Below are 12,301 nucleotides of genomic sequence, written 5' to 3' on the forward strand. Positions count from 1 at the left end.
TGACACTCTTTTTTGTGACCGTGATACAAGCCTTGAAAACGCAGCTTTTACAAATAATGTTAGTCATTTGTAATATAATATAACTATGCTTTGACCCTATGTTTTGACCCTATGCAAGGTATCTGCAAATAATGCTGGAGACCTTGATGTACATATACTATTATGATTGGATAGCCCTTAAAATTACTTTAACACTGTATACTGTGATCTGTGGATTAATGAATAAGTTCAAGTAGTATTATTGATATTGATAATAATAGCATTGTTTCCAGTAGCCCTCTAGTCATTAAGGAAATAGTGTTACTCTGATAGTTAAGTATTATAGTAAGTAAGTAAAGTAGAAGATAAGTAGTTGTAAGCTATGATGTAGCTGTTAAGTAGTTGAGTCATGATTAAGTAGTGGTGTTAGGTTTATTGATAAGTGTATTAAATAGTATAGATTGATAAGTATATTGATACTGATAAGTGTATTGACCTCAATGAGCATGCTGATGAGTTGTGTGATAAAAAACCCCTGGTGTGTAAGCAATAAAATCTCTCATTGGAAAGACAGTCTTGTGTCCTTGTGTTCCTTTCTTCCCCGTGACTGACAAGTCATACGTCGCACTTGCTACTGTCGAGCTGCGTGACAGTGGGCGCTCGTGACACCTCCACATCAATCAGGTATGTTTGTACATATCTGGTACTGACCCACTGCTGAGACGCACGCATGCATTCACATTATTATCTTTTCTGCCCAGTGAATCTGAAAGCGAGTTGTTTTGCTCTTGACTGCAGAAAAGTGAGGTGCAGAAAGCAGGTGATTTTTCCTTAGCCACGTAACAGGTGAAGAGTTACACGGAAGAGAACGAGTGTTCCACAGTGTGGAAATGTGCTTCCTAGTGGGGCCTTAATTTTAACAAAATGCTACCATAATGAGGCAGCATATTTAACTCATAGAGGCTTTTTATAGCAGTATCCTGCATGTGTAAAGTAAAATCTGATGATGTCTCCAAATAGTCTTTACCCTCCTCCTTTTTAAATAAAGAACTTCAAGGGCAGAATGGGAGGGTTTTACTGACAAAAATATAAAGAGTAGGATTCCTATTAACTTTACCCAAGAATAAACTCAATTTCCTAGTTTCTTACCCACTAAAAATTCCCAGTTCTTAAGAAATCAGAGGTACTTTTAGAACTGGAAATAATTTTATCTCTCTAAAAAATTCTAGTTCTTATAAATAAAAAGGTGTTTGAATACTTAGAATAATGCTGAATATCAATCATTGAGAATTAAGTCTTCCTTTTGTAATCAGTTTGGTTTTGTAAACAGCTTTTCTCAGTACTTTTAAAATCATCCTTGTTAATTAAGCCAAACCAAGAAATCTAGGGCATGTTGCAGGCATTTTGCTTCTGGGATACTTCACCATATCTAAAAAACCCCCGGGCAAGTTTTGCATGATAAAATCAGAGTTGAAGGGAAATTTACAAGTCATCCATCTAATCTCTCATTGTCATCTACAACATTAACTGAGAGGTAACCAGGAAGTACCTACTAGAATATGACCAATGGTGGAGTTCATTACTTCACACAGTAGTCCACTCCTCTGTTCAACAATTTTCATCATTGGATCCTTCTCCCGTATTTTGAATAAAAATCTGCCTATTCTTAACTTCAGTCTGGACCTGACTTTGGAAATGGCACAAAGTATTCTCTTATTCACATGTGAATTTTGAAGACTTGTTCTCCTGCTTCCAGCCTTTGTTCTTCTGTTGGAACACTCTGGTTCCTTTAATGTGTCCTCCTGTGCCTTGCATTCAGATCTGTCAATGCCATCTTCCTCCAAGAAGGCCATTCTCCTCTTAATCTACCCTAGTTTATTAATCTCCTTAAAATGTACATCTCAGAAATCATGCAGCCTTTGGTAACTTTCAGAGACTGTTGCTGCTGAGAAGTTATTGCCCTCTGTTCTCTCTTTTGGCAAAAGGGGACAGTGATCTGCCGACCTACCTTTGCCAAGATCTCATCATCCAGGTGATTCTTCTGAATCACATGTTGAAGTGCAAAATAAATTTTTTCCTGAAGCTTCTGGACCTTCCGTGGTTCTATCAGCCAAGCTCGGTCTAACAAAGGAAAATGAGCAGGTAAGACAGGGGAGGAAACATAAACTTTGTTTTATTTCACCTACTTGTAGAAGTGCTATTTCAAACAGTCTCAAGTTCCCTCTGAAGACATGTAATTATAAGACACAAATATATAAATATTTTAGAATAATACCATCACGCCAGGAATACACAACATGAAAATCTAGAGAGAATCATTTTGGTGGAAGGGACACAAGAGTTCAAACAAACTCGTTAACAATTTCCATTTCTCCCTCTTAGGACATATGCTAAAAGTTTCTTTCAAAGTACAAATTATTGACTTGTGAAAAAAATGAACTACAAACTATTGTAGGAGCAAGCACTGTGGCGCAGCGGGTCAAAGCCCTTGCCTAGCAACACCGGCATCCCATACGGGCACCGGTTCAAGTTCCAGCTGCTTCACTTCTGATCCAGCTCTCAGCTATGGCTTGGGAAAGTAGTAGAAGATGGACCAAGTCCTTGGGACCCTGTCCCCCCATGGGAGACCCGGAAGAAGCTCCTGGCTCCCGGCTTCTGATTGACTCAGCTGCAGCTGTTGTGGCCATTTGGAGAGTGAACCAAGGATCAAAGACCTCTCTCTCTCTCTCTTTCTGTCTCTTCCTCTCTCTGTAACTCTCATTCAAATAAATAAAATAAATCTTAAAAAAAGAGAACATATTGTAGAGAAATATATTTGGTCTTCAGTATCTCCTTCCTCTTCTCCAGCTTATTCTTTCATTATATACACAGGTGAAGTTATACTGTAATTTATGTAGCAGAAACATGAGCCAATGTAAAAAATTTACTCCTGAGTCCTATTTTTCTATATTGAATTTTCAGTCATGGATTGGATAATCTCTACTTCCCTCTCTCCCTCTCTCTCATATTCTTGTTTCTGTCCCTCTCCCTTTCCCATCCCCTACTCCTTTCTTTCCCCCTAAAAGATTTATAAGACAGGGTAACAGCATTCAGCTCAGCATCAATGCTTTAGGTTGAGCCTTCAATGAAGAGCCACCTAGAATCTCCAAACACTGAACAAATACTCATGGAAAAGAACTTGGACATGATCCTCTTGAACACAGTTCAGGTCAGGTGAGAAACCTGATTCTGTAATTCTAGATAGGGCACAGACAAGTGTAGCCAACAGTTAAATAAACCCTTATGTAACTGAACACAAAAGACTTCAGTGATGATTGTCAGTCTTTGGAGTTGAATAGAGAGAGTGGCTATCAAGTCAAGAACTTGGGGAAAGGGTGGGGTCTGGCACAAGATGCAGCCAACTTGGGCTGGAAATTTGTCTTCCCTCATTTTGAACATGGCAGGTAGCCAGGGTGGAAAACAAGGTATTTGCAGATGTAAAGCCTCCAAGTGTGGGTCTACAACCAGGGCTGGAAGATTCCAGCTAGAACAGTCAGGCAAATGCCAGGCTTGCCAGAATTTGATGGCATAGCATGCTCTTTTCAGAAAGTGGCTCAAGAGCTCAGCTGTCAGCTGATTTTCTAACTTATAAGAACAGGCTAGCAGCCATCCTTCTGGGTCACCATTTTCATAGATCATTCTGGTTTGATATGTCACATCTTGAAAATTGGCTGCTAGAAATTTACTGACTTGACACAAACATATCCAGAGAGTGATTCTTTGCAATGTCTCTTTTGAATAAGCAGGAGCCAGTGTAAAACCACCTCTCCTTTCCACAGACCCACAGGCTTAGATCCAGTCTACTTTTGAACTATGCACACTAGGAACAATCAAACACAATGAGGAAAGAGTAGGAGGAAAATTATTTGGCATGTGGTTGCTATCAGAAATAAATACTTCTTGTCACTTCTTCTATCTATCTTTGTGCTTCTAGGGTTCATTATTAAAAAAGAAAGAAAGAAAGAAAAAAGAGGCCCAGAGGAACAGCTTGATTTTAGACAGAGGCACACACACACACACACAAAGTTAGTAAAAGCACTCCAAGTGTGACAGTCTGTTCAATAAATGGTGCTGAGAAAATTGGATATCCACATGCAGAAGAATGAAACTAAACCAACCTACATCCCATCTCTCCCTATATAAAAAATCAACTCAAAATGGACTGAAGACCTAAATGTAAGAACTGAAGCTACCAGAAGAAATCCTAGAGGAAACATATCAGGACAGCAGAATTAATAAGGACTTATTTGAAGAAGATCCCAAAGCAAAGAGAACAAAAGTAAAAATATACAAATGAAATCTTATCAAACTCAAAACCCTTGCACAGAAAAGGAAACAATCAACAGAGTGAGGAGGCAACAAATAGAATGGGGAGAAAATGTCTGCAAATGATGCATGAGACAAAGGCTTAACATCCAGAATACATAAGGAACTCAAACAACTAAACAGCAAAAACAAAACAAAACAAAATAAAACAAAAACCCACAAGCCAAATAATAATTAAATAATCAAATTAAAAAATGACTAATAGACCTAAATAGACATCTCTCAAAAGAAACATGCAAATGGCCAGCAAGCATATGAAAAATGTTCAACATCAGAAATCATTAGGGAAATGCAAATCAAAACCACAAGAGATAGCACCTCACTCCACTTAGATTGGCTACTATCAAAATGCAAAAATGACAAGTACTGGTGTGGATGTGGAAAAAATGGGAACTCTTGTACACTGTCAGTGCTAATGTAAATCAGTATAGCCATTGCAGAAAATAACATAGAAGTTCCTCACAAAATTAAAAACAAAGCAACCATAGGACCCAGCAACAACACCTTTGGGTACAAACCTAAAAGAAATGAAATCAGTGTGTCAAAAAGACATAAATACTTCTATATTTATTGTAGCACTATTTATAATAGCTATGATAAGGAATCAACCTCTCTTATCCATCAACTGGTGAATAGATAAAGAAAATGTGGTATATATTCACAGTGAATACTATTCGGCCACAAGAAAAAGAATGGCAACCTGTCATTGGTGACAATCTGGATGGACATGGCGGTCACTATGCCAAGCACACGAAGACAAATATTGCACGATGTCACTTGCAAATGGAAGCTAAACAAATATTTCTATAAGTTGACATAAGAGTGGTCACCAGAGCCTGGGAAGATAGGTTGATCAATGACTACTAAATATAGTTCTAAGTGTAGTTTAAAAAGGAGAAATAAGTTCTGGTGTCCCAATGCATGGTAAGGTGAGTATAGTAATGACAATATATTGAAATTTTAGCTAGAAGAAGGATTTTGAATGTGTTTACCACAAAGAAGTAATAATGTTTGAAAAGAGAAAAATGTTTATCCTGAATTGAACAGGTTGTTGGTATTATTGGTACACATAATTAGAATTGCATATGAAAGTATAAGATGTAATCTTACATCATGGGTAAGATTAATTTCTTCCATTCATACTGAAAATTAAGTTAGGGTATAAGAAAAGATGTAAAGACTGTATAGATAAGTGGGTTACAGAAAGAATGAGTCTCTTGATCTTAAAAATTAAGTAGGAATGTGTTTTTTCTTCAACAGAGAGTTGTCAGTGGTGTTTTTATCCCTTTACCCCAAATCTACCTGAATAGACAGCTGAGTAAGTGACTCTGAATTTTCATTCAGGTTGAAAAGGGAGTCACATATTTATCACCTTGTTAGTATTACAATATGATGATCATTGATTATTGCATTACTTATTACCTTTCAAGCTGGCATATATATTTTTTAAAAAGTATTTCAATTGCTACAGTTCTAGCTGAACCATAAATGTTGTACAGCTACTTTTTTTTTTGAAAATTTGTTGGCATTTTATTGTATTTTGGAGTTAGAATGGTCTTTATTTTATGGAGCTCAACTTTTAATTTATAGAAGAGGAAACTGAGGCTGGGGAGCTAAATATTTAAGATCACAGAGATGGATGGTGACAGCTGGTAATAAAATCTCAGCATCCATGTCTGAAATTCTACTGGGAAATAGCAGCCATTTCTCCCACTGAGTTTCTCCTCTTTTTCAAAACTTCTTCTTCTTCTTCTTCTTCTTCTTCTTTTTTTTTTTTTTTGACAGGCAGAGTGGACAGTGAGAGAGAGAGACAGAGAGAAAGGTCTTCTTTGCCGTTGGTTCACCCTCCAATGGCCGCCGTGGCTGGCGCGCTGCTGCCAGGGCATCGCGCTTATCCGAAGGCAGGAGCCAGGTACTTCTCCTGGTCTCCCATGCGGGTGCAGGGCCCAAGCACTTGGGCCATTGTCCACTGCACTCCCTGGCCACAGCAGAGAGCTGGCCTGGAAGAGGGGCAACCGGGACAGAATCCGGCGCCTCGACCGGGACTAGAATCCGGTGTGCTGGCGCCGCAGGTGGAGGATTAGCCTAGTGAGCCGCGGCCCCAGCCCAAAACTTCTAATATTACTAAGTAAAGAGGCACAATCATTTGCCTCAAGTAGGTATGCCAACGTTAAACTGGGTGGAATAGCCAGTGAGAGAGGTGTTTGAAGAGAACAGGGTGTCCCTTTTACTTATTTGAGGTCCCACACAAAGATATTTCCTTTAGGTCTTTTATTCTTAAAGTCAAAATAGAACTTAGCTGTAACTCAGCCACTAATTGTCTTCATTGATTTCTGTTAAAGAACAATTTTGTTTACCTGATTACAGAGTGACTCCTACTATGTGGCCCGTTCATGCTTTTGGGACAAAATTGGTAATTTTGATAAACTTGAGGTTGCTCTCCTTTGAATTATCCAAAAATATAAAAACTTTGCTAAGGAAAATACATTTCTTTTAAAAAATTTTCCTGAACACTTTCACTTAAGTGGGTATAATTGATGTTAAAAATAGAAACTAGGTTTGGAAGAAAGGAAAGGGACCCGAGACCGCCTTACCTGGAGATATCAGAACAGCAGATGAGAACAAAGCAATTTCTTCCTCAGTCAGCTGCAAGGAACACAAATTCTTTGCAAAGTCAAATGCTTCATTCACTAGGTCATCAGAACCTATAAAGAAAGAAGAAAAATTAGATGAAAATACTTGAACTTGGAAGGTGGCAAGAGTAAGGAAAGTCTTACAATCAAGAAGTTATTTAAAGAGTTGCAGAGTAGACAAGTAGAAAAGACAGTTCTAAATTCCTAACCAATAGAAAGTTTGTTGATATTAAGCATAGAATGAGGAACCCAGGCAGCATCTGATTAAGCAATGGAAATTAAACAATGAGGAGCAAATAAGCATGGTATATGTTCAGTGTAGCATATGGCTTGGAATAAAGAACCTGAATCTGACCCTATATACCCAAAATTATTTCCAGCCAAAATAATTTTAAATAAGCAACATGAAGATACTTTAGAATAGAAATGGCTTTCACAAAAAATCTAAAACATTACAAATTTGGGCTAAGGACTCTAAGTCTCAGTGGCAGTTAAATCTAGCAAGGTAGGGTGTCCAGGAGCTTCAAACTCCTATGTTAGGAACTTCTAATAGGAAAGAGATGATATATCTTTCAATCTGGTAAATTGCCTGGAGATTAGATTTAGGAGCTAGAGTTTATTTATTTTTTGTCTTATAATGAATGACTGATGAGTCACTTGTTTACTCATAGTGAATTTTGGCAAAATAATGTTGCATCGCAACCCTGATCTCTGGTAAATGTTTATTTGATGAAGCTGGAAATATACTGAAGCTGCTTGCCAAGGCTTTTCCTCCTTTCTTGAAAATCTAGCCTTGGAGACAACATGGATAAGTATCAACTGTAGAAGGAAAACATCGCAGCCTGATGGGCTTGCTATTGCCTGCCATATCAACTAACAGCACTTGGGGCAAAAGGGCAGTGGCCTTCTTTGGTGTCCAGGGGCAGGATATGGAACAAATGGCACTATCAATTGTTAGAATCTTTCCTGGCATCAGCCCATCTTTGCTAATGTTCTACTTATCCATGTGTAAACTGACGACTGGATGTGATGATACACAACACTTCCAATAAAAATGGACTCTGTCAGTGCCTTCTTGCAAGGATGGTCTGGATACTAGTTTGGCCAGCATCAGCACCAACCCTGTGCTCCCAGATCTTCATGAATTAATAGGGGGGAAGCCACTGCTGTGAGTAACAGACAAGTTAAGTAGCTTTTCTTGCCTTCTCTTTTTAAAAGATTTATTTTATTTATTTATAAGTAAGAATTACAGAGAGGGACACACCCCACCCCCCACCCCAGATCATCCATTCACTGGTTCACTCCCTAAATGGCTCCAAAAGTTGGGACTGGGCCAGGCTGAAGACAGGAGCTTTTTACAGGTCACCCAAATGGGTGCAGGGGCCCAAGAATTTGGACCATCTTCCGCTGCTTTCCCAGGTACATTAGTGGGGAGTGGGATTGGAAGCATAGCAGCTGAGACTCAAACTGGTGCCCATATGGGATGATACAGATGATGGATTAACCAGCTGTGCCACAGCACTAGCCCCAGTAGCTTTTCTCTTAAAATTTTAAACTTATTTTATTTGAAAAGCAGAGAGATGGAGAGAGAAGGAAAGAGAGAGACATAAAGAGATCTTTCATCCACTGGTGCATTCCCCAAATACTCTCAACAGCTGGGGCTGGGCCAGGCCATAGCCAGGAACTCAGTCCACATCTCCCATGTGGGTGGCAGGTACCCGGCTACCTGTGAGATCACCTGCTATCTCCTGTGGTGTGCAATAGCAGGACGCTGGAATCTATAGCAGAGCCTAGACTCAAATCAAGGCACTCAGATATGGGATGCAAATATTCAAAGAGGCATCCGACCACTGCACCAAAGGCCCACATTGCCCCTCTTTTAATTAACTACCCTGAAATTCTTAAGAATTTACATCAAGGGCCAGCATTGTCGCGTAGAGGCTAAAGCCACCGCCTGAGGTGCCAGCATCCCATATGGGCTCCAGTTCAAGTCCTGGATGCTTTGCTTCCAATCCAGCTTCTTGTTAATGTGCCAGGGAAGGCAGGGGAAGATGGCCCAAGTGGTTCGTCCCCTGCACCCATGTGGGAGACCTGAAGAAGCTTCTGGCTCCTGGCTTCTGGCTTTTGGTCCTGGCCCTGGCTGTTGCTGCCATCTGGGGAATGAACCAGCAGATGGAAGATCTCTCTCTCCTCTTCTTTCTGTAACTGCCTTTCAAATAAATGAAATGGATCTTTTTTTTTTTTAATAAAGAATTTACATGAGAAAGTTAAAAATTCACCCCAATAGACCACCAGTAGTCCAATGATATCAGGGGGCCTTCAAAAATTTCCTGGAAAAATGGAATTAAAAGATATATTTATTTTGGCTCAGAATTTTTTAAAAAATGCACCAATACTTTTTATTATAATATGCAGTTTCCATGAATTCTTTTAAGACCCCCTTTTTTTTTCTTTGTGAAACAGTAAATTAGAAGGTTCAAAAAATTAGCCAGATTTACAAAGAATGACCTATAGTGTATGGCAGCTCTTTCAGAATCAGTTTTCATTTATTCTTGAATGAGGCCACAATAGGGTCATTCTCAGCAGTCCACAGTTCCCTCATTCCTTTCCTACACTGTAGGATCAGGAGAGTTATAGGAGACACTGGAGGTTCACCTGGTCTATTTCTTATGGAGTAATGAGATCCTAGTTCACGTCAAAGAATTATGGCAGTTCACTGACCAATTTTGATCTAAGTGGGAAAAAGACTGTGGCTGATAAATTATGCTGTGATCCATGGGAAGCTTACCTAAGGCTTTGAACATCTGCATTCCTCCATATTTTCCTTCAAACAGAACAGTGTTGTTTAATGGATTGAAGGCACGGCACATTCTCACCAAAACTACTTCCAAGCAACCTAGGAATTAAAAAAAAATGTAAAAATATGCATACATATCCAATAATAAATGGTTTACTGCATTTGGATCAAGATATTTTCAACAACTTTAACACATGAACACACAGAGAAACATGTAACAGAAACCCAACATTTCTTCCCTCCAAATAACTATATTAATTATAAAGCTCTCCTTTTTTTATTCATTTCTTTTCCTTTTTTTTTTTTTGACAGATAGAGTTAGACGATGAGAGAGAGATAAACAGAGAGAAACGTCTTCCTTCTGTTGGTTCACCCCCCAAAATGGCCATTAAGCCTGGCGCTGCGCTGATCTGAAGCCAGGAGCCAGGTGACTCTTCCTGGTCTCCCATGCGGGTGCAGGGACCCAAGCACTTGGGCCATTCTCCACTACCTTCCCGGGCCACAGCAGAGAGGTAGACTGGAAGAGGAGCAATCGGTACTAGAACTCGGTGCCCACATGGGATGCTGGCGCTGCAGGCAGAGGATTAACCAAGTGAGCCATGGTGCTGGCCCTTATAAAGCTCTCTTGATACTTATGTGAGAAATTAAAGAGAAAATATACTTTAAACATGGATAAATTGGAAGGTAGCAACAACCTTTTTTTTTAAAATTAAAATTACAGTTAGTTTCAATTCTTAAGTTCACAATTAATGACAGATGGCCCAGAAAGGAGCTTTGAGTGAGTCCAGTCTGTTAACTTGTGTAGAAGTTTTCCTATTGGGAAAAGTTGCTCTCTGCTTCATCTGTTGTATGGAGTTCCTGAACTACTCCGTATAAGTTTAAGCACATAGTGGTTTTAAGAAGGGTTTCTATCATTGTTCTTTTGGGGGGCACTGTTGCATCTTATGCTCTTGAATTAGGGTTTCTTGGTCAAATAAGTTTTTGCAAAATGCTGTATTTTCTTACTCTAGGAAGTTATAATCAATGCTCACAGACCAAAGGTTCTGAGAAGCCCTGACCTGAGGAGTTTTTTAATCTTGGCCCTAGCATTCTTCTGAGTTTACTATCAGCTCATGGAGGGCAGGAATCTTGACTGCAGTGACCGGCAGTTGTATGACCATTATATTCACTTTTGTATCTCCAGGTCTTTGGCACATGGTACGTGCTTAATAATAGTTATTGAATGAATTTGTTTATGACTGCTGCTTTTCCTCTACAAATATATACATTTTAAAGTTTTATTACTATAAAGAAAACAGATTTAATGTATTTCATAGGTACAAGTCTAAGAAGATACCCATTTTTCCTTCTTTCTTTTTCTCCTTTCCTCAGTTCTGGCCTCCTTATTTTTTTTCTTTAATTTTTTCCAAAACATAACTTCAATCCACTCTTTAGTCTCAGGCTTAATGCACCACTAACCATAATATGCAACAAGTAAAAAGTAGAAAGATTACAGTTCCACAGGAGTATAAGCAGGGGCTAAAAACAGGAATCAAATCACAAGATGTCCAATTTATTCTTCTACATATTTTTGTGTTCTATATTAACTACCACATATCAGAGAAAAGATATGACATTTGTCTTTTTGGGACTGTCTTATTCACAAAGCATAATGGTCTCCATTTGCATCTATTTTGTTGCAAAATACAGGATTTCATTCTTTATGGCTGAATAGTATTCCATAGTGTATGTATACCACATTTTCTTTATCCAGTCATCAGTTGATGTACATCTGAGTTGAATCTATGTCTTAGTCATTGTGAATTGAGCTGCAATAAACATGGGAGTACAAATAATTCATATGCTGATTCCATTTTGTTTGGGTAAATTCCCAGGAATTTTCCTAAGAATATTTACTGATATCCTGAGGAATTACAGCTGCAAAATTTCTCCACATTTTGGAGAAACGAAATTTTTCCCCAAAGGATGCTGGAAGGTGACAGCCAGACTCAGAAGTACTGCTTTGTGTGAGAGCATCATACTGTTGGCTTGGCTATGTCTTTGATGCCTTTCTTATGCTATCACTTTTTATTATGTTTGTGTTTTGTTCCCCTTGCTGTATTTTTACTTGCTGATTTCTCTTTGCTTTTGCTTTCATAAGGGATTATACGTAGAAGGAAATTTGCAAAGCAATACTCTATTTTTTTTTTTTTTTGACAGGCAGAGTGGACAGTGAGAGAAAGACAGAGAGAAAGGTCTTCCTTTTGCTGTTGGTTCACCCTCCAATGGCTGCAGCGGCTGGCGCGCTGTGGCCGGCGCACCGCGCTGATCCGCGCTGATCCGAAGCCAGGAGCCAGGTGCTTCTCCTGGTCTCCCATGGGGTGCAGGGCCCAAGCACTTGGGCCATCTTCCACTGCCTTCCCGGGCCATAGCAGAGAGCTGGCCTGGAAGAGGGGCAACCGTGAAAGAATCCGGCGTCCCGACCGGAACTAGAACCCGGTGTGCCGGCGCCGCAAGGCGGAGGATTAGCCTATTGAGCCACGGCGCC

The 12,301-nt window shown here is 39.4% G+C and overlaps 1 protein-coding gene and 1 long non-coding RNA gene across 4 annotated transcripts in view; one reads left to right on the forward strand and one right to left on the reverse strand.

Moving 5' to 3' along the window:
* RORB (RAR related orphan receptor B) overlaps window positions 1-12,301 on the reverse strand; it is a 234,269-nt gene that overhangs the window by 20,441 nt on the left and 201,527 nt on the right. For both annotated transcript variants that reach the window (XM_017341876.3, XM_070050739.1), the window contains exons 7-9: window positions 9,766-9,873; window positions 6,939-7,049; window positions 1,988-2,100 (exon numbers count right to left, since the gene is read on the reverse strand). In XM_017341876.3, the coding sequence (XP_017197365.2) occupies window positions 1,988-2,100; window positions 6,939-7,049; window positions 9,766-9,873 (332 nt within the window). The remainder of the gene's footprint in view (window positions 1-1,987; window positions 2,101-6,938; window positions 7,050-9,765; window positions 9,874-12,301) is intronic.
* The window catches only part of LOC103348268 (uncharacterized), a 70,930-nt gene that overhangs the window by 16,891 nt on the left and 41,738 nt on the right, over window positions 1-12,301 (forward strand). The gene's annotated exons all lie outside the window — the stretch shown is intronic.

The sequence above is a fragment of the Oryctolagus cuniculus genome, chromosome 1, assembly GCF_964237555.1.
Source record: "Oryctolagus cuniculus chromosome 1, mOryCun1.1, whole genome shotgun sequence".
Lineage (NCBI taxonomy): Eukaryota > Metazoa > Chordata > Mammalia > Lagomorpha > Leporidae > Oryctolagus > Oryctolagus cuniculus.